The sequence below is a fragment of the Magnolia sinica genome, chromosome 19 (genome assembly GCF_029962835.1).
Source record: "Magnolia sinica isolate HGM2019 chromosome 19, MsV1, whole genome shotgun sequence".
Lineage (NCBI taxonomy): Eukaryota > Viridiplantae > Streptophyta > Magnoliopsida > Magnoliales > Magnoliaceae > Magnolia > Magnolia sinica.
Window position 1 is genome coordinate 36706222 of NC_080591.1, and position 24262 is coordinate 36730483.

A 24262-nucleotide genomic window follows, 5' to 3' on the forward strand; every position below is an offset into this window, starting at 1 on the left:
AATCACCAATTGTGCATTGGGCCGAGATGAAAGAGGTCCTTAAATAAAAGTATCTTCCCCTTTCTTATCGTCAGAGGCTCCTAGATCAGTGGCAGGCTTTGCGCCAAGGATCCATGACCGTGTCAAATTACATCGCTAGGTTCGAGGAGTACATGATGCGATGTAACATTGAGGATCCGATGGTTACATTGTCCAGATTCAGGATGGGCTTCCGATTTGAGATCCAACAAGAACTTTATTCTCATGATTTTAGCACATTGGAGCACATGTACCAAGTGGTGCAAGACATTGAACACTACCTCAAGGCACCAATTGGTAAGCGTTATGACCCTTACAGTCCAAGTGTTAAGACTTACTCTCAAGGAGCTAAGCCTAACATGGGGAATCAGTCTAGACCCCACATTGGATCCCAGCCAAACCCTAGAAATGTCAAAGGAAAAGGGATAGCAAGTGCTAGTTCTAGGGGAGGTGAGCAAACGCGATGCTTCAATTGCCATGGAGTTGGTCACTTTGCGCATCAATGTCCCTCGAAAGAGAGGAACAAAGCCCTTGTGATTGACGATGGTGAGGAAGAAGGAGATGAACAGGGCGATTTTGAAGAAGATTTTTATCAGCCCAAATCAATAGTGCTAGTGATGAGGAAGTAGAAGAAGAATAGACCACAGCACTTGCAGTAGTCAGGTGCGCCTTCTCCAATGCTAAGGAGAATGACGATTGGCGCCGGACTACGATATTTTACACATGCAAAATGTGGAGAGAAGAATTGCAAGGTAATCGTCAATAGTGGCAGTTGTACCATGTGGTCTCCACCAGTGTTCGAAATATCGGTATCGCGCAATGTATTGCACCCTTGGGATACAGATACATATCAGTTATCGCACGGGATATATCGTTTGTATCGCATAATTTATCGCACTTTTTGGAAAACATTGGGAAACATTGAGAAAATGGTTGAATTTTTCAATGAAACTTTAGGGATTATTAAAAAAGACCTTAATGCACACTTTTAAATCATGAAGTCTCAAAAAAGAAGTGCACATAATAGGTTTCCTTTGTACAGGGTCCTAAGCTATGCGTTGTCGGATTGAACCAAGACAACTATATTCAATATCCACATCGTCCATCCATTTTTCCATATCATTTCAGGACATTATCCAAAAAATAAAGCAGATCCAATAAGGCAAATTCAATAGGTTGGATGGTTAATAACCATTACGGTGGACCCTAGGAAGTTTTTAATGGTGGGAGATCATTGACCACTATTTCTTGTAGTGTAGTCGACTTGAAACTTGTATCTACTTAATTTTTTGGGACCATGCCATGAAATAAGCAACCCAAACAATTGTACAACGTGGATATGCAATACATACATCGAGGTAAGCCGAAAAGAGTTTAGTTAGCTTCCCGAAATCCACGCCCACTACACAAACTGTTTCCTCGAACGGTGGCTAACTATGGCACTGAGTGAGACCCTGACCATAGGGTCACATTGATTTAAGAAGGTGTATCTACACCATCAATTCATTTTGGCAAATGATTTTAGGGCGTGGGCTAAAAAATGAGATAAATTCAAATTTGGGGCGGACCACACCACACAAAACAAGGGTTGTTCAATGGCCACCATTAAAAAATTTTAGGGGCCACAAAAGTTTCGATCAAGCTAATATTTGGTTTTTTGTTCGTCCAGATCTTATGTGATAAATTAACGGGCCCTAAAAAGTGGTTAGGTAGCAAATAAATGTTACCATTGGCCAAAGAAGTTTTTAATTTTAACCATTGAATCACCGCTTTTTTTAGCGTGCTCCACCTGAAATGTGCATCCAACTCATTTTTCAACTCATGCCCTAAACTGATCATCCAAAATAGATGGACTGTATGGATAAAACATATGACATCAAGGTGGAACCCACAAAGCCCACAACAGGACCTTCCACCTCGTAGGGTAAAAGGGCAGCGGATTGGCTAGTGTACCACACACCACCACCAGCTATGTGTTGACGTCACCAAGTTATGTGGGTCCCATCATGAGGTATGAGTTATATCCAAACCGTCCATCCACTTGGTGAGCTCGTACTAAGTCTTGAGCTGAAAAATAAGACTCATCAAAAAATAAAGTGGACCACACTGTAAAAATCAGTGGGGGATTAAACGCCAGCCATTGAAACCTTTTGAGGGTCACAAAAAATTTGGATGAATATGATATTTGTTTTTTCTCTTCATCCAGGTCCGTGTGACCTTATAAACAAATTGGAAGGAAAGTAAACATCACGGTGGGCCCTATGAATGTTTTAACGGTGAGAATCATTGTCCCCACTGCTCTTTGTGGCGTGGTCCACTTAAGCCTTGGAAATTACTCATTTTTAGGATCAAGATCTAAAATGATCTCCCCAAATGGTTGAATAGTGTAGATGTGATCAATACATCATTGTGGGGCCCATGTAACTTTGATGTTGTTTGAACCTTTCGTACAACTCAAAGCACGAGTAGCATCACGCTCGTTTTCGCACGACACGTACCCACAAAAGCTAGGATGGTGGTGGCTTCCCTATAAAAGGGCTTCCGAAGCCATTTTTCAAATAAGTGGGTTCCGAAACCCCAAATTCTCTTGCCGAAACTCCAAAACTCCAGGATTTTTGCTGATTTATCGCCAAAATCACCTTTACAATTTCAATATATCATCCGTTCGAAGAAAAAAACGGGAATTTGAGAATTTTTCGCATGGCGCGCCACTGTCGATCATGGCCCACCAAATTATACTTTTGATCAAGCGATCCGGTACCAAAATCCCCTCTTACGTGGATTGAAAGCCTTTCTCTTTTATTTTATTTTTTTTCAATTTTTTTCGGGTAATTAGGCATCAAATTTGATAAATCCCTTAATAAAACACGGGAAAGATGATAATAACAGCAATATCACAAAATATAGTGCGATATCGACGATATATAGCGCGATATCGCACGATATATCATGCGATATCTAGATTTTGGGATTTTTGGTACCTTCCGGGGGTTATCGGAAGAGTTTCGTCTCGCTGGGGGCCGATAACGATAATATCGGCCAATAGTATCGATATTTCGAACACAGGTTTCAACTAGCAATTTGTCCCGTTTGGGATTGAAACCTAAACCGCACCCTCAACCCTATAAAGTATCATGGGTGGATGCATCTTCCATGCCTGTTACCCAGCGATATCTCGTGCCGGTTAATTTTGGATCCTATTTGATTTGTTGTGGTGCGACATCTTACCTATGGACATTGGACACATCATTTTGGGACAGCCTTGGCTATTTGACCACGATGTGACGATATACGGCCGCTCAAATATATGTTCGTTTATAAATGAAGGCAAAAAGATATCTCTAGTTCCCCTCCCACTAAAAAGAAATGCAGAGAAGAAAACTGAGGGGAAGTTAGGTAACCCAAGGGATACGAGGAAATCCCAACCTAAGTCTCTCCATGTTATCAACGCCAAGAAATTTGAGAGAAGGGCTACGGTGGATTCGATGGTGTACGCCTTAGTGGCGAGAGAAGTTACACCCGAGGTTAGTGTAGAGGGACCCCCTAGGGTGCAACCGATTATGGATGAGTTTCACGATGAATTTCCAAAGAACTTACCAAATGAGCTTCCACCCATGAGGACATCCAGCATGCCATTGATCTTGTCCCTAGGTCGACTCTACCAAACCTTCCTCATTATCAAATGAACCCTACGAAGCATGCGGAGTTGAAGAGACAAGTAGATGAGCTCCTCAGAAAGGGTTTCATTCAGGAGAGTTTGAGTCCGTGTGCCGTGCCAGCACTTCTCACACCCAAGAAAGATAGCATGTGGCGCATGTGTGTGGACAGTAAAGCCATCAACAAAATCATGGTCAAGTACCGGTTTCCCATACCGCGTCTTGATGATATGTTAAACATGATGGCAAGTGCCACAATCTTTTCGAAGATTGACCTCAAGAGCGGGTATCACCAAATACGTATACACCCAGAAGATGAGTGGAAGACAGCCTTCAAGACAAAGGATGGGCTATATGAGTGGCTAGTCATGCCCTTTGGCTTGACTAATGCCCCAAGCACATTTATGATAGTGATGACCCAGGTGTTGAGGAGACCCTTTACGGGTAAGTTCCTTGTAGTGTATTTTGATGGCATTCTTATCTATAACACATCAAAGGAACAACACCTCCACCATCTGAGGCAAGTTTACGGGGTCCTCAGAACTGAAAAGCTATACACCAACCTTAAAAAGTGCACATTTATGTCAAAGAGTGTTATCTTCTTAGGGTTCATCATATCATCTAAGGGCGTGAGAGCGGACCCCGAGAAAATCAGGGCCATAGTTGAGTGGCTTGAACCGCGCAATACTCACGATGTGCAAAGCTTTCATGCCTTGAAAACTTTTTATAGGCAGTTCATCAGAGGATTTAACTCAATTATAGCTCCCATCATGAATTGTATCAAGAAAGGGAAGTTTGTATGGACTAAAGTTGCCTCTAAAGCATTTAAGGAGATTAAGGGCAAGATGAGTGAAGCCCCCGTCATGTACCTTCCGGACTTTTCTAAAGTCTTTAAGGTCGTGTGTGATGCATTTGGGGTAGGTATAGGTGATGTGCTCAGTCAAGAAGGGCACCCCGTTGCTTATTTTAGTGAGAAGTTAAATAAGGCAAAGCAACGGTATTCCACCCATGACAAAGAGTTCTATGCAGTCGTCCAATCCTTGCGTCATTGGCAGCATTATTTATTACCACAAGAATTTTTCTTGTTCTTTGACCACGAGGCCTTACGTTACCTCAATTTCCAAAAGAAACTAAACCCTAGGCATGCTAAATGGGTCTAATTTCTTCAGGAATACTCTCTCGTTCTTAAACACAAGGCTGGGGTCGAGAACAAACATGTTGATGCCTTCGATGGGTGCTCAATTGGGAACCCTAGTCCAATAGGGATTAAGGGCATCAAAAGGAATAGTGAGGGTAGGGTGGTGACAGAATTTTCCAGTCTATTGGGGAGGCACACATCTAACCATGTGGAAGCGACAACTTTCAACCAACACATTAAGCTCTCTGTAAGGCATGGTGTGCCGTAAAGGCCGTTACGTAAAGGTAACGGTGGCAACCGTTACACATTACGGGGTTGTAACAGCCGTAACAACCATTATGGAAAAAAAAATGACCCATAATTGCCATTAACAGCACATTAGATCCCCTATAAAGGCCATAATAGCCCCACAATGGTCTATTATGGGACATATATAGGTTTTTCATACTTTTTAATCAACATTATGAGGCAGATATAGGTTTTTCGGGGTTTTTTTCAATAAATAAATAAATAAGAGAGATTGTAACGGCCGTTACGAGGCCGTAACAACTGTTATGCCCTGTATCGTAAAGGTAACGGTAGTGGCCGTTACGGCCACCGTTATCGTTACGGAATACCTTGCTATAAGGTGAGACCGTAGGAAGGTCATATTGAATGTGATTCCAAGGTTGCTCTTGGATGGCCGTCGGCAAGACATTGCCTATGGGAGGCTGCGGATTTGATTGAATAGGAGAGGGACTTGTGTAAAACATTGGAGGTGGCGTGTTCGCATGTTCAATGCTCTGTAAACGAGATAGAGGACAGATTGGTCAAAGATGAGGTTGGGAGAGAGGAAACTAGCATTATCAAATTTAGTGGCTAGGCAAGGGGTAATTTTAGCAGACGCAAGAATTGCAGTTGGGCATTAACATGGTTTGTGTGATGAACTGAGGGATGCATCCCTTGTTGCACTTTATGTTTATTTTTTTATTTTTTTTCTCTGTATTTTTAATAAAAATGATCCATTCATCAACAAAAGAAAAGGGTTATCCGAGGCTAAAGAGAAAGCAAGTACCACATCACATACATTTCTACATGCCCAAATGAACAAAATACCTCAATGACATAAGTTTAAGCAGTTAAGGAATTGCTGAATATAACTTTCCATTCCAAAAAGTTAAAAAGTGGCTAAATATGACTTGGTATGGTCTTACCTACAACATGGGATAGACCTACAAAGTACAACCCTGCCTTATTTACTGAGCTTTAAAAGTTAGTCAAAAGATGAAATGAATATTTCAGTAGTATAAGCATGTAAGGAACTAATTCAAGCCCCATTCTTTTATAGATTTGGGTTGTTCAGCACATTGTTTGCATAAAATGGAAAGATACTGTTGCTTGCATTAACCTGATGACACTTAACCAGAGAAGAAACTGTGTTCTCTTTGCAGCTATGAACAAATTACTAGAAAATTGAGTGAAATCTTTCAAAATACTACTTTTTTTTTAATGATATTCAAGATTACTTCACCTACCGCAACTTTTCTATTTCACCCAAAGAAAGGAAAAAACAGTCAATCATGATGGAATAACTAAAATAGATGAGGAACTTCCTCAGAAGTACCAGTCATGGATTAGGTTTCCTGTGACGTGTGGCTTTAAAGAGGAACCCCGATCCTTCGACTGGTGGCCAGCAGTATATAGTACTAAAGAAACCTGACATGGAAACAGAGAAGAACAATGGAAGGGTATTAGCTGTCAGGAATTTCTGTGCGTGTTTGTGGAAAGGCCAGATATACATACAACAAGGATGCATGTACACAACAACATCTACAGAAAATTTACTTCTGTACGCAATCAAAATAGTCAATGAAGCATGAGAAAGGTATCCATCAAACATATAGCTATGTAAAAACAATGCTCCAATTTCTGGTTATGACTGTAACGTGTAACATGTAACGGTTATGACCGTTACCTTTACGTAACAGCAGTAATGGCCATTACGTAACTGATTTTGAATACGTTGCTGCTGATTTAATGGGTTTTTGTCAATTTTGGAATAAAACAATATTTTTTATTTAAAACAATAAAAAATTATTAAAATTTTATTTTTTAAAATTTATTTTTGATGTGGTATCTTGCCTTTGTTAACAGAATGTTCTTTTACAGGTAAAATATATCAGGAGGAAGAGGAGGGAGGTAACATGATATAGGATAAAGAAATGGTCGGTCCACTGCCTATAATCAATTCAAAAGTATATATAATTTATGTGGCCATTTGTCGAGAACTGAGGGGGTAACCCGCTTGAAGGAGCATTTAGCAGGAGGGTATCGTAATGTTGTGAACTGCCCTAAATGCCCACAGGATGTGCGAGACGAGATGAAGGCTGCATTAAAGAAAAAAATGTTAAGATAAGAAATGAACAATATGTGTGGGGGAGAGGAATTAGGGAGTTGGGGCAGGCACCATATGTAGGTGACGAGTATGTCGTGGATCTCGATGACAATGATGATCCTAAATATAAGCACACAATTCAGGAGTCCTTTCGAGTTCAGTGGGAAAGGGATCAGGAAAGGAGGTGGGATGCGAATAGGCTTAGATTTGAGGAATCTGATAATGAGCGTGGTGGGGGGAGTGGAGTAGGGGGGAGTGGGGTAGAGCCGAGTAGGGCAGGGGGTAGTGAAGCAGGGGAAAGTTCTAGGGGTGGTAGAGGGGAGGGTAACCGGTGGGGAGGATTATGGGGTGTGGGGTGAAGCAGTAGCATGCGAGTGTCGATTTACCTTCAAATCCAAGAATGTAGAAACAGACGGGAGGAACACAAAAGAAATTAAATGACATGTTTAGTGGAGGGGATGTGAGGAAAAAGGTTGGGAAGTTTATAGCGAAGTTTTTTTTTTATCTATGATCAAATCCCCGCAAATGCTACAGCAAGCTCGCACTTCAAGAATATGATAAGTGAAGTGTAGCGTGAGGGTGTGCAGCCGCCCACACCCTTTAAGATCATGGGGAAGTATTTGGATGATGATGAATATACGGAGATGAAGACATACATGGAATCATATAAAGGCCTGTTTGGATTCACGTTTTGGGTGTATTGCATTGTATTCCGGTACTATTCATGTATACGTTGGATGATTTTCAAAATACATCCATCAGAAACATGCCACTAACCAATGTTTGGATAGGAGGTATTGTCCCAGCATGTATACAGCTTCTTGTACAGATCAATGTTTGGAAATGACATGTAAGGGCCACACATTGTATAGAGATCTGAGAGGGCAGAGAAGCTCATGCACAAGCTGCAGCCACAGGTATTCTTCATCTCTGCTATTCACTCATTAGGAAAACAAAAAAATCAAAATTTGTAAGTTTTCATCTCAGCCCTCTCTCTTTCTCTCTCTCTCTCTCTTAATTTCTTCATAAAAAAGAAAGGAAAAAAGGAAGAAGAGGATGTTCTATTTCCTTCATTACAGAAAGCTCCTCCAAATCAACAACCAAACACTCCAAATCCAATCCCTACAAAACCCGTTTCTAAAATCTCATTCCCAAACAAGCCCGCCTTCTATTTTCCTACAATACCTCAAAAACTCATGTCATCTCTCACCAAAAAAGGCTCTAACAGTCACCAAAATCTTAAAACACACACCCAAGAACCCAGATTCTGTCCTCACCTTCTTCAAATCTCATGGGTTCTCAAAAACTCACATCAAATCCATCATTGCCACAACTCCAAAACTCCTCTTCGCGGATCCTGATTCCATCTTAAGGCCCAAGATCCAACACTTCAAAGACAAGGGCCTCTCCGAATCCGATGTCGTGGCGCTCATCATTTCAAATCCTTACATCTTAGCCCCCTGCCTCATTCACATGCATAAAACTGGTGTTTGTCTTCCACTACTTGGACGAAAATGGAGATGGGAAGATCTCTGCTGCAGAATTACGGAGCTGCATGAGGACCATTGGGGAGGATCTGTCGGTGGAGGAGTCGGAAGCGGTGGTCGAGTCCATCGACTTGGACAGAGATGGGATGTTGGGTTTTGAGGACTTTGTTAGATTGATTGAAGTTCATGGGGAAGAAGAAGAGAGGAGTGATCTTAGAGAGGCATCTGAGATGTATGAAGAAGGGCCCGGATGTATTACGCCCAAGAGTACAATCGATGCAATTTTTTGGCTTCACGCTTTATTCGCATGTGTGGAATACTGCGGTTACCTACTCCGAACCAAACACCATACATGTCACATCAAACACTTTAATACCAGACAATACACCCGCAAACGCGAATCCAAACACGCCCTAAGCAACCATGGGAGATGTACGACTGCACTATCATGTGTGACAATTGGACCAGACCAACAAAGATGTCGATCATAAATTCTATGGTCTATTATAGGGGACAGGCGGTGTTCCTAAAGTCTATAGACGCGGGTAATAAGAGTAAAAACGCAGACTACATTTACAAACTAATGCACAATGTCATCCAAGATGTTAGGAGGAAGAACATTGTGCAATTCATTATGGACAATAGAAGTGTATTTGTCAAGGAGGGGAAGGATATAATGGATAGATATCATATGTAATAGATCCCCCGCATAGCCTATTGCATCAATCTCATGTTGGAGGTGATCGGGGATAAGCCGTCAATGAAGGCCATTATTATTGACACATGGCTCATCATGCCCTTCATATACAACCACACATGGTTATTAGCTATGATGCGCAAGAGGTGTGGTGGGGATATAGTGCGCCCGGGGTGACATGGTTCGCCACAAATTATATCGCCTTAAATAGCCTCCGCAGACATGGGTAGGGGCTACAAGAGCTTTTCAACTCTCACAACTACGCAGATTGGAATAAGATGAGCTCGAGTTCCAGGCCACAACATGATTATGGATCATAAACACACAAGAGCATCTTGAGTTCTATGCCACGGTATGGGTATGGATATGGAGCTAATGGATAAACGGGGAACGACTCCAACCATTATGACTCATCATTTTTCGACTATGGTTAGGAGCAGTGTTCGAAGTATCGGTATCGCTACAAGTTTCACTAGTCAGAGATATGGAAACAATATCAATATCACCGATAATATCGTTGATAACCGAAAATGCGAGGAAACATAGGAAAAATGATGGAATTTTTAGCGAAACTTTAGATGTTAAAACGTACATATTTGCATTTTTTTTTAAAAAAAAAGTAAAAAAGAATGCATACATAACAAGTTTCCATTTAATGGGGCCTTAAAAGCATGCGTTGTTATAAGGAATCAGTCCAACCATCCCATTCGGCCTATTTAACCATTCAACATTCCATCCAAACATTCGTCGATATTGCAAAATATCAACAACACATGATATTTCCCCAAGAAATCATCAACAATTGTAAGGGAAACGAAAGATTGTGGTATCAATATTGCTCATGTTGCGATATCGATAATATCGAGATATTATCAATGACAAATTGAACACTACATACAACCATGTGCCCACGAAAAAATTTTGAAATAATTTTTTTTTTCTAATAAACAAAATTTTGAGGATATCAATATGTTGACTATATTATTGAAATATCCTCGATACATTTATGATACAAGCATTACATAGAACTTACATAGTAAAAAATATTGGTGATACATTAGTGATATTGATGCATTGGCAATACAAGCAACACCTAGAATTTACATAATTGAAAATATTGGCGATTACATTAGCTATATTGATATGTTGGTGATACTTAGTGATACACTGCTAATAACCGGAATTTTCGATACCACCAGCGTTATCGGTATCGCTACCAATGTTATCAGTATCGCTGAGCTGGAGATAAAGATAATATTGGAGATATTTCGATAATAGCAAAGATAATTCGAACACTGGTTGGGAGTTCACTTCCGCATTATGGGCAGTGATATGGGCAGCAATATGGATACCCAATAGCTCCATCTATGCCCATCTTAGATCCATATTAGCCACAGACTAACGATTGCATAGTACCCACGGATGGGCGTATTGGTTCAGTTCGAAGAGGATGAGTACCAGTGTTATATTATGGAGTTATCTTAATTGGTACTATTCTACCATGACATGGGCACAATATTGTCGATTTGTGGAACATCAACATTATTCCCAGCCACATCGAGAGGGAGACAATTATTACAAGCCACCGCACAACTCTATATGGGTTTAGACCACAACCAGTCACATCATTCATAGGTATATTTCTCAATTTCTACTTATTTTGCTTTTGAATAAATTGGTTGTGTTTTCATACATGTCTTCTTACATTTATAGCTTATTTTGCATTAGTTCAATCAGATAGTGCATAGCTTAAGACCCCACCCCATCCAGCAAAAAAAAACTAATCCAATTCGAACACATCTCCACTAGCAACTGCCCCCACCCCATCCAAAAAAAAACAACCATTGTCCGCCCAAATCCCCATCCATTGATACAAAAAAAAAAAAAAAAAAAACCCAACATCATCGTCAACCATTACTTGCACCATGATCACTGCCCAAACCCACCAGCCATCACCCGCATCATCAAAACAAACCCATCCCCTTGTCGCAAATCATCATTGCTACCCAAACCCATTGTCGCATCTTCCAGACATCAGGTTGTAACGTCTATAGTCGTAACCCTTGCAACCGCAACCTATTAGCAATGCAACTGAAAACATCATCAACCCTCCATTCCCGTCTAAGACACACCCTAGCTGATTGGAGCAGACAACCCGCCCAAGCAACAACATTTCACATTGTCTCGCCCCCTGTTCGGCAACCTCCACACATCTATGAAAACAACCATCCCAAAACCCTATATTTTGTAACCCATTGCGTAAATAGAAGACTTCTCATAGGTCCTATACGTACGCAGTACAAATAGCTTGCAGGACTACTCGAACCAGTGGCCCAACATTCGTAACCAGTGTACACCTATTCCAATGTTGCTCACTTGTTGAATGTGCCCAAGTCTACTTGTGTCCCACAGGTCTTTTGCTGCATGTATGAATATTGGAGATCAGATTCTCTTCATCGTGCTTCCTCGTCCCAATGGCATCTTCCTCCAATACTGCACCAACCTTTGTCATTGCAAATAATTTAATCTTTTTTTTTTCTAATCTAGTTTCCATTAAACTAGATCGTAACAATTATCTTCTTTGGAAATCCCAATTCTTACCAGTGTTGAAAAGCCTTGGACTACTTGGCTTTGTCGATGGCACACACCCATGCCCTGAAAATTTTCTTTCAAAAGATGATGGAAAAATCTCCGTGACAATCAATCCGAGGTATGATGAATGGCAATGCCAAGATCAAAATCTTTTAAGCTAGATAAATGCTACAGTATCGGAAAGCATTTTGCCTCATGTCATTGCAATTCCCACATCTCAATCTATGTCGTAGACTCTCAAACATCGGTTTCAGCTCTCTCAAGATCACACATATGCAATTGAAGTCGCAACTTCAATTCATAAAAAAAGGCACCTCATCAATTGCCAAATACCTCCTTAATATCAAATCACTTGGGGACAAACTTGCATCTATCGACAAACCTATGGATCACACTATCTTGTGTTAATAGCACTTAATGGACTACCTTCCAAGTACGCTCCTTTTTCGCACACTGATTAAGGTTCTATCTGATCTTGATTACAGTTGATGAATTAGACAGCCTCCTAATGTGTGAGGAACTCAATATGAATGACCAACTTGCCATGACCTCTACCATAGAATTGCTACCCATGGATCCCATACCAAAATCAAGCCCGTGGTCATTTTCGATCAAATAGAGGTCGTGGTCGAGGTCGTGGAGGTAGAGGTGGTAACTCAAATTATTCCACATTTACTACACGACCAACACGTCAGATCTACAATATAATGGGTCATACATACATTGATTGCCACAATCGTATGAACTATGCGTACCAAGGACGAATACCACCTCGGAGACCAGCTGCCATGGTAGCCTCTCAAACTCCAACTACAAAACAACTTTGGTACACTGATACAGGAGCAACAAATTATGTCATTGTCAATCTGTCCAACTTATCTCTTCGTTCGGAATACCAAGGAAGTGACAAGCTATCTGTTGGAAACTGTCAAGGTTTAGCAATACACAACACTGATGATGCCATCATTCAAACTCAATCCAAAACGTTCCATTTATCCCATCTCTTACATATTGCCTCTGTTTCTTCCAATCTATTATATGTTAATCAATTTTCCAAAGACAATAACTGCTTATTTATTTTTTATGCTAATGGTTTCAATATGCAAGACAAAATGTCGAGGAAGAAGCTTTTCCGCAGTCAGAGTAAGAATGGACTATATCCATTATGGTATCTCCAACCACAAGAATAACACCACTCCTTTAGCTCTACTTGGTAAATATGCTTCAATTTCGTTTTGGCATCATCATTTAGGACATCCTTCATCAAATATGCTTGGCCACTTATCTTCTATCTTACCAATAAGAGGGAGCCATTCACCATTACCCTTTTGCAAATCATGCCAATTGGGTAAAAGTCATCATTTGCCTTTCTTCCAAACACAGTTTCTTCACAACCCCTTGAATTTACACATTCGGACATTTGGGGTCCTTCGCCTATTTATTCAATAAGTGGTTTGTGTTATTATATTGTGTTTGTGAATAATTTTTATAAATATTCCTAGTGATTTCCTTTACATTCACGTACTCAACTTTTGGATAGTTTTGCTAGTTTTAAATTTAAAATTGAAAATTTACTAAATTGCAAGATCAAGACACTTTGGTCAGATGGAGGTGGTGAATTCACTAGCCATCAATTCTGCAAATGTTTAAACAAACATGGAATTCTGCATCTGTTGTCTTGTCCTCACACTCCAGAACAAAATGGGATAGTTGAATGCAAGCATCACAAGATTGTTGAAACGGGCATCACTTTACTCACACACACACACACACACACACACACACACACACACACACACATGCCTATCAAATACTGGGTAGAAGCTTTTCGTATTGCAGTTTTCCTTATTAACCACATGCCCAGTCATATCGCAAAATGGAAATCACCCTGGGAAATTTTATTTCATCGGCCGCCCAATTACACATTCTTACGAACTTTTGGTTGTGCTTGCTATCCCAGTGTTTGACCCTATAACAAGCACAAACTGAAAACTCATTGTCCAATGTGTCCTTTTGGGTTATAGCCTACATCACAAAGGTTATCGATGTCTTTGTTCGCTCATTTTTTTCCCAGCATGGGTGGCTTGTGGGCGTGCCAGAATTGGGATTGCGGCTCCAATTCAAACCGAACAATTATGACCCCGAGCACCAAAGTAGGCAGACGCAAAGTATGATCGAGCCTGAGAAGATCAGTCACCTATTCAGCTACTCGCTCAATGTGTCAACAGATCAGGCAATAGTCAAAGGGTGGGGTTTTGTCCTCTGATAATGGGTTACTCCTTGGCCTTTTGTACGGAAGGATGTTTCAATACAGATTAAACAGAATGAGAGAGAATTCCTTACAATCGACCGCTATTAGCTCCTGAAGGACACTCCTCCGATGATGCAATGAGGTTCGGCGTGCAAGTTTAGACTCCGATTACAGCTACGATTATTAGCTACTGAGTTAACGCTACAGATTATGCTATGAAATGTAAATGACGAGTGAGAAAAGTAAATTGTTACTCTGAGAAAAGTAAATTGTTACTCTGAGAAAAGTAATTTACTGAACAAAAAAAGTAATTGATTACACTAAGGAATGTAAATTGACAAGGGTAATTGAAAGATAGATTTGGTTTGATTGGTTTGGTATGAGACGAGTTTCCTTCTTGATTTGCCTTGCTATTTATAGTTTAGATTCATCATTCTGGATATTTTCCACATTCTGAAGGTTACAACAACCATTTCTCCATTACTCTGCTTATAGATATTTCCCACGTTCTGCTTCTTTGAATCCTTCTTTAGCCATTTGTCCAGCAATCGTGCGAACTTAACCATTAGCCACCTGTCAATTGGTCATCTAGACTCGGTCGCACGCACATCGGCCACTTTAATGCAATTGATACATTGTGGCTCTCTTTCTAAAATGTGATCGTACGTATCTACAGAAAATCTTGCAACCATTGCACACGCATCTGTACAAATCACACGTAATCGACTCTGATTGGCTGAAAACAGGACTCGATCGAATATGGTACAAACAGTCTTAACATCTCTACCAACCATGTCTATATGTCGCATCATGTGGTATTTAATGAGGAACATTTTCCCTTTGCAAGTACTTTGACGGATGCATCCACTTCTCCATTGTGAAACAGTGTTCATTCCCCTTCTCCTAGACCATTTGCCATTAGGTTTTCATCAAATCCCCACACCCCACCTCCTAGCCCACCTCTAACCTTAGCGCAATCTACACCTATTCTACCTCTAACTACCTTTCCACCTCCCTCCTCAAATTCTAACCAATCCATATCTACAATACCAATCATCAACCGCCCTGCCAATTCCCCCTCCATTTCTACAAATGCACCCCTCATTTCCACCCATCCACAAACTGCTCCTACCACCACACCCACATGGCAACCTAATGTTCATCCCATGATCACCCATGCAAAAGACGATATCTCCAAGAAACATATATTGGTAAGTACTCGACCCCTTTGCTAAAGGTGCTCCTCTACTTCAAGTCACATTGAACCTACCTGTTTTACTCAGGCTTCCAAACATCCTGAGTGGCGGGCTGCTATGATCGAGGAATTTACGGCACTTCAGAAACTAAGGACTTGGTCGTTATTTCCTTTATTTGAAGCAAAGAATATAGTGGGATGCAAATAGGTTTATCATATCAAAACCCGTTTAGATGGATCATTTGAATGCTATAAGTCATGACTAGCTGCCAAGAAAATCATCAGCAACCTAGAATTGGTGTTATAGAAACATTCAACCCAGTTGCCAAACCTACAACAATCAAAGTTGTTCTCACACTCTCAGTTAAGTTCGGATGGCCCATCCGGCAATTGGATGTACTCTCCAAGAAGAAGTTTACATGCAACAACCCCCTAGATGTATGGATCCTCAACTCCCACACCATCTGTGGCGTCTACATAAATCTATTTATGGACTTAAACAGGCCCCGAAAGCACGGTTTGAAAGGTTCACCAATTATTTACTCAAATTAGATTCCACTGGATCCCAGGTCGATCCGTCTCGTCGAACCAATTCCCACCTCACTATTTTATTAATATATATTGACGACATCATTATAATAGGCAATGACTCATCCTCTCTAACATCATTAATCTCAACATTGAGCAACTTATTTTCTATGAAGGACTTGGGACCTCACCATTATTTTCTTGGACTTGAAGTCATTTGGGATTGCAATGGCATTTTTCTTTCCCAGAATCCCAGAGCAAGTATGCTTTGGAACTCCTCACTTGCACACCCTGCTCAACTCAAAACCGTACTCCTCTTTGCCTATCGCTAAAAAAAAATAAATAAATAAATAAAATAAAATAAAATAAAATCCCGTGTAAGGAACTACACCTGCCCTTCATGATATTACTAAATATCATAAGCATAGTCGCTGCACTCCAATATCTCACCTAGGCTCGGCCGAATCTCTCTTACGCAATCATCCAAGTTTGCCAATTTATGCAACGGCCAACTGAAGACAACATGATAGTAGTGAAACGCATTCTTCGATATATCAAAGGCACTCTCACTCATGGTCTTCAGATTTCACCTGGTGATTTTCAATTACGAGCTTACTCCAATGTTGACTGGACTAGATACCCTGTTGACCACAAATCTACAAGTGGTTACTGTATTTATTTAAGACCCAACATTTCCTGGAGTTTCAAGAAACAATTGATTGTTGCACGTTCCAACACAAAATCTGAGTACTAGTCTCTTGCCCATACAATCGTCAAGCTCTTTTGGATTCGAACACTGCTTAAAGATCTTTGAGTCTATCTTCCTTCTCCACAAACTATCTGGTGTGACAATATTAGCACAATCTCTTTGGCCTCCAACCCAGTTTTTCATGCCCGCACAAAACACATTGAGGTCGATTACCCATTACATTCGGTAAAAGGTAGTACAAAAAGATCTAGATATTCATTACATTTCCTCTCAAGATCAAATCGCCAACATCTTCAACAAAGGGCTATCTTCATCACAATTTCAAAACCTACGAACCAAACTTATGGTTTGGGATCGCCCCCATCAGTTTGCAGGAGGGTATTAGAGAATCTTCTAAACAAAATCCATCCAGTTCCTCTACAACACAGTATGAGTAAATCCTCCCATTCATGGAAACCTGGATAGTGTACAGCAAAAAGATTAACAGAATATAGCAAAATCCTATTCCCTTAGTTGTAAAGATCACCCCTATAATTCTGTATATGTGGAATACAGCAAACGCAAGAGTATACATGAAAATCATTGATTCAATACAATAGTACTTTGGATCAAGATGGGCTAATAGGACCATGTAAAATGATCAACATAAGCCACGAATCACCAATGCTATTTAAGGAAAAATCTACCATGTAATTTTATTTTTTTATGAATTTGTTAACCAATCAAGAAAAATGGAAATTAAGGCCATTTTCGTGAATTTGGTTCTTCGAAAACATTCATTTCCAATCCATTTCCAGAAATTGTCATTTTTAAAAAAAATAATAATAATAATCAGCATTGTCCTCTCTTTTTTCTGCGAATCAAAACAGTCCTTAAGTTACGTTAGCATCTGGCAATCAAAAGCACTCTAGATGCATACTCCACCCACCAGCTCTAATTCCATTGGAAACATCCTCATCAATATCTGCACCCACTTCACTAACTAAAAAGAGTAAAACAAAACAAGCCAACTTCATTAACTTATTTCTAATGCAGTCCATCTCAGGGAATTTGTCATCAGTACACCATCCTAACGGCATTCATGTCTCTCCTTATTTTGTTGCATAATGTTTCATGCCAAAAGTGGATCTCGTGGTTTTTCTCCTTTTTTCTGTATGCTCTCTAGTTATTGTGGGATTACGACAAACACAGATCTGAACTTTTCACAGCGATAAAGGCTCCTGGAAATTGAATCTTAATTCTAAACAAAACAAATTTAAATTATTTTCATTTTATGCAAGTGTTAGCCAAAATCTATTGTAAGCAAAGATATGGTTCTACAATCTTCAAAAATACTAAAAATCTGATACAGGTTCTATGATATCAAAAAAAAAAAAAAAGATGAAGAGAGACTGTTCTCATCTTAATGGAAGAATAAAAGCATCCAGCATTTTGAATAGCCAGTGCATCTAGAACACTGGATAATAAAAGCTCGCATTTGTTATAACAGGCTCTTGGATATGCTTCAAAACAGCTGAAATTTACAATTGAACTTACGAGAAAGCTGAATACAAAGGTGGCAGAGAGCAGCTCAAGTCCTTTATCTGCAACTACCTGCAATCAGTTTTGTTTTAACATCCTTTCAACTTACCACATGAATCAATGGATTACTTTGGGTACCATAACATCTAACTACTGGATTCTTCTGTAAATTTAGAAGTACAGAAATTCAGAAGACAGGTATGCGATTGAAATAATGTACAATTTTGACACACAATAAACAATTCCAACACTTGATAAAGTTCAAACGCTGTGTCCAGCTCCAATTACCAAAAATAAAAATAAAAAAGAAAAAATTTACCAATGCTATGGCTAACAACCGAAGTAGCCTGTAACTGATGAAACCATACAACCAGCATGAGAGACGTATCACACATGGCCCAGGGAGAATCAGTAGCACCCACTACTGCTAGCAAAACCAGGTTGTTCTCTCCATGGGAACGTATTCTGGATTTCTAACTCCACGTGGTAGTGGTTTGCCAACTCATACACAGCCCAGATAAAGGAGGATGTTTGATGTCAGGCACAGTTGACCGTTGAGCTTTTCCCAACCAATTCTGAGATTATTTTTTTTATTATTCTGATTAAGAACAGAGCTATTCAAGAAGCAACATTCTACAACTTGTAATTCCTCTTGTGGTGGACAGTGTACAAGGGTGGGATACAGCATTCCTGGATGCTAACACACCAAGGGCGCAGGGGTGGGCTAGGGCATTACGAAAAGCAAGGAACTACAATGGCTCCTGATTGTAGCTTAGTCACATGATACTTCCATCTAGATGCCACTCCAACTTTGAATCATGCTTTGGGCTCATTCTCTCACTCCTGCTTCCAGGTGGCAATACTTAACAACACTCTCGTAACAAGGCTTCTGTGCTCCGACACCCAATTCTATTCCCATTTCCCTTCATGCTTCGCAGGATGTAGTGGAAAGTGGGAAGGATTCCACACCAAACTGGACTAGTGCATGTAAAGAATTAAGTCAAGAAGAGGAAATTTAGTTTTGCCCCTTAGAATGACAGAACTTTTTCAGGTACAAGTATAGAATTAATAGATACATTGAAAAGGAGGGTTAATGTAGTGCTTGAAAGAGCCAAGTGGAAATGAGCAAAAGTTAAAAAGATTAGCAATGGCTACAAGTTGATGTACATGGGAAGGATAGCACTAGGAATGAGGTATGGACAGTGTTCAAAGTATCAGTATCGCTACAAGTTTCGCTGGTCGGGGATACAAAAACAAATCAATATCGCCGATAATATCACTAATAACCAAAAGTGCGAGAAAACATGGGAAAAACGGTAGAATTTTCAGTGAAACTTCAGGAGATGCTAAAATACACATATTTGCATATTTAGGAATAAAAAATTTGCAAAAAGAATGTATACACAATAAGTTTCCATTTAATGGGGGCTTAAAAGCATGTGTGTCATCGTAAGAACCATTTGCAGGCTTCGCTAACCATCCCTTCCATCCAACCTTCCATCCAAACATCCATCGATATTGTAGAATATTGACAACTCATGATATTTTGCAAAGAAATCATCAACAACAGGAAAGGAAACATAAGATCATGGTCTTGATATCGCACATTTGCAACAATGATAATATTGAGATACTATCAATATTAGCAACGACAAATTGAAAAATTCATAGAACATTGCGCTCGTAAAATTTTTGAAATAGATTTTTTTTAACAAACAAACTTTCTGTGATATATCTATATTGGCAAATATCGCTAATGCACTTGTGATACAAGCGTCACCTAGAATTTATGCAATTGAAAATATTGGCGATATCAATACATTAGTAATACAAGCGATGCCTGGAATTTACACAATTAAAAATATTGGCGATATCGATTTGTTGGCGGTACTTAGCAATACATTGTTGATGCTTGAAATTTCTAATACTACCAATGTTATCGGTATTGCTAACAGTGTTATCAGTATCGCCAAGCTGGAGATAACGATAATATCAGAGATATTTCAATAATATCAGAGATAATTCAAACAATGGGTACGGATAGCTGTAAATAAAGACAATGATAGAATTGTGTAAGTTAAGGAATGCTCGATAGGCTAATTGGAGTTAAGCTGGTTTAGGCAAGGGAACAATTAACATTGTCAGTGCACATTCAGTTATGCACCTCTACACATAGGATACGTGGAGGAAGAATCTCTACATGGTTTCTATAAATCTGGACAGGCATACAACAGAGTACTCAGGGAGGTTATTCAAGGGATGATGAGGAAAGCAGTCCCAAGATGTATTAGCATCATTAAAGACACGTGCAAGGGTGTGGACATGTTGTAACAAGAAAGCACAAAGCAAAGCAAACGAACTTCACACCATACCTCATCCCAAAACCAAACCCTATCCATATTCCCTTCTTTTGTCTAAAAACCCAATACCTTCATTGAATAACTCTCTAAACCTATCCCATTGCACTTCTAACCTATCCCATTGCACTTCTAGGTTAAACAATTCATTCCCATGACTTTTAACTTTTAGGGTATTTTTTTAATGATGAAATTACCCCCATCCTAAAACGCACCATTCCCACACCTTTCAGCATCTCTTTCTATCTTACACAAAGAAGAATAAAGGCGAACAAAGAACAAGAAGAAGATAAAGGATGAGTAGATAAAAAGGGAGAAGGTTTGAGGGAGTTATTTGTGAGGCACATCCACGCGATCCATACCATCCATCTATACGGACCCACAATCACTGATGGATGTTTTCAAAAAAAAAAAATCTTTATTTAGTAGTGAGGTTTGTTATTGTTTATACTAACAGGGCATTTTCATCATTTTATAAATATGGGCATTTTCATCATTATTTACCTGTTGTGAATGGAAGGTGTGAAAAATTGGGCATTTTCAGTAATGGGGAATTGATTATATGGTTATTTGCAAAGTCAATTTTTATGTGAGTCTTTGCAAGTATCCTTTTGTTAATGTGGAAAAATGCAAAAATGCCTTTATACATTAACTTGCTATTCTCTTAATCTCATATTTAAAATCGGAAGTTGGACTTGAGGGCTTTTAATCATTTCCAGCTACCTAGGGATTTCACTGAATGTCATTCCAGCTGTCATGGTTTATAAGTTTCCCAACCATTTGGTGCATTTCCACTAAGAACTTTTTTTCTCTATTAAAAGCTTTTTCTAACCATCTGGTGCTTGTTATCAAACGGCATTACTTTGAGATGTTTTCCAAAATCTCTGGTATTACACAGATTACTGTGTTTAATAGAGAGCATCACTTTACCAGTTAGGCTTTCATTATGTTCAGTGTACATATACGTCATTCCAGTTTATGTGTTTGTTTTACCAAAGTAAATAGTTCCTCTATTTCAGCATCAACATCCGCATACCACCATCAAGTTACCTTAATCTCTACTATATATAACAAGAGTGGGTCTTTGACATTTTTGCCCTCGCAATTAGTTTTCCTGGATGTGGAACCTTGAATATTTTAAGGACATGGTAAGACATTTTTAATTAAATTCAAAAGTTTCATATTGCAGCTGGTGTCCGTCGGGCGGCTCAAATTTCACCCACCAAAGCCAATGAACAGCTTATATGTTACCTCAAGCCTCCGACTTTCAGTCCCCGAAACTAGCACCAATTTTTCTCCTCATGTCTCTTCTTTCCTCTCTCTCACTTCACATGCATCCTTGTGCAAAGAAACAAGAACAAAGTCTATTCTACCAAGAGAGGTGAGAGAAAGGGAGAGAGCCAGTCCTCCTCCAGCTTTTCATTTCTCAAAAAAAAAAAAAAAAAAAAAAAAAAACCACCACCACCAGCAACAACAACAACAACGAATCATTACCAAAAGCTAAACCATTGACATTTCTCATTTCCTATTGTTCCTAAAGTAAGGACTACAACAAGCCTTCCTAATCCAACTAAACATACCTTCCTTTTGTCCTTTTTCTTTTCCAAATGATCCCAGCTTATATTCTTACTGCCTAACTTAATTTCAAGCAACCAAAGACTTCCGACATAAAAGCAACCCTTCCAAAGTTAAATCTGCACTATCTCAAAATCAAGCACTAAGCTGTAGAAGGAAAATATATGCAATTCCAGTTTGTCATCATCCTCTATGCTTTGACTGTGTCACTCCTTCATCCTTTACATGAATAGAAATCTATGGAAGAACTCTCTCAAAAAGAAGAAAGAAGCATGGCTGTTCAATATTTAAATATTTTCCAGTCAAGGACAAAGATAACACAAGCGACATACCGTGGGTGATATCACCTTTGTGCTAACACCAATTCCTAAAAGAGTAACCAACAGAAGAAGTGACAACAGACCTGGCAGGAATAACAGTTAAGTTCCAAAACTAGTAATTCATCGACTTAAAAATGCAAACACAGGCAAAAATGGAAGAATAGAATCCACATGAAAGAAAAAAATATGTTGACAAAAAATTAAGCCCAATAGAATCCAAGCATCTAGCAAAGAGAAATCAACATTTGCACCAGATATTCTCTCTGAATTTTATGCCCTCAAACAAATATGACAAAACATCCCAAATAAGAATAAGATATGAAATAGTTATAATCAATAAAATCAGCAGCAATCCTGAAGGTGAAGACCACTACAATATTTGAGCAATCGTGATTTGGACTCTACCATCGATATAAGAAACAGTTGAGAATTCAAAAGAATATCCACAGAGATGTAAAAATAGGATCAAATAGTAAGTCTGCCTGCATCTTCCAATTTACTTAAAATTAAAAACAAAAGAAAAGATAGAGAGAGAGAGAGAGAGAAAGAAATAACAACAAAGAATAAGAGAAAGAATAAGAGAAAGGGGAAAACCAAGGTAATAACACGATACAAATTCTCGTAATTGATTCATTGTTTCAAATATCAGCGCAAAAAACCAGGAAATGAAATCTAAGGGCCTGTTTGGATGCCTATAACTTTTCTAAAATGTAAGTTACAGGTGACTTTGTTACAGTTGGCGTTTGGGGGAGGAAAGTCACAGGTGACTTTCTCTCAACCTGTAACTAAGTTACAGGAGAAAAAGCCGAAAATCTTACAGGCGCTGGAGTCGTTTTTCGAGTTACCTGTAACTTAACGATTAAAAATTTTGAAATGAAAATCGTTGGGAAGAATCACACCTGCATTGAAGAAGCGTACCTACCTTCTCAAACAGAGTGAAGGCTGAAGGGTCATTGAAGGCTACAAGCAGCCATTGAAGGCTACAAGCGGCCATTGAAGTCTATCAGGCTACATGCGGGCGCAATGAGGGCTACGAGGCTGCCATTGGGGAGAATCGCAGCTGTATATTGAAGAAGCTTGGTGGCCATTGCTATATAAATAGATATCCCTCTCCAATGTCTTCATCTCCCTCTCTCAGCCTCCGTTTCCCTCTCTCAAGTCTCCTTCTCCCTCTCTCAGTCTACTTCTCCCTCTCCCATCGAGCGTCCACAAGCTACGAACCCCTTTTCTCTCTTTTGCATTTTCCTTTCTTTCCTTTTTTCTTTTTTTTCTTCTTCTGCGTTGATGGAGGTACTTTGGTGAGGTGGAGTGGATAACGCAGATGATCCATGGGGCCCACCATATTGTATTTGTTTCATCCATGCCGTCCATCCATTCTTTTAGATCGTTTTAGCTCTTGATTCCAAAACTAGGGATATCTAAATCTCAAGTGGACCACACCACTGAAAACAATAATGATTAAAAGTCCACCATTAAAAAACTACTAGGGCCCACTGTAATGTTTGTTTCACATCCAAGCTGTTGATTAGGTCATAAAACCTGGATGAAGGGAACAAAACAAATATCATTGATCGAAAACATTAGTGGCCCACCAAAAGTTTTTAATGGTGGTTGTTCAATCAACATTGTTTCCAGTGATGTGGTCCAGCCGAAATTTTAATGTACCTTATTTTTGGGCTGATGACTTAAAATTATCTGGAATAATGGATAGATGGTGTGGATGAAACAAATACATCATAGTGGGCCCACGTAACACGTCACATAGCCTTCATGACTTCTGATTTTTTTTGTTTATTTGGTATTGCTGTGGATCCGAAGATATGGGTCTATTGATATTGTTGTAA

General features: G+C 39.5%; 1 protein-coding gene across 5 annotated transcripts in view; it reads right to left on the bottom strand.

Annotated features, from left to right (window-relative positions):
* LOC131234349 (delta(14)-sterol reductase) overlaps positions 1–24262 on the bottom strand; it is an 88257-nt gene that overhangs the window by 57949 nt on the left and 6046 nt on the right. Inside the window, exons 3-5 of one of the 5 annotated variants that reach the window (XM_058231161.1) lie at positions 22431–22465; positions 18182–18238; positions 6416–6507 (exon numbers count right to left, since the gene is read on the bottom strand). In XM_058231161.1, the coding sequence (XP_058087144.1) occupies positions 6416–6507; positions 18182–18238; positions 22431–22465 (184 nt within the window). Of the gene's footprint in view, positions 1–6415; positions 6508–18181; positions 18239–22430; positions 22502–24262 lie in introns of all 5 variants that reach the window. The other 4 variants (XM_058231160.1, XM_058231164.1, XM_058231162.1 and 1 more) reach the window with 4 other exon arrangements.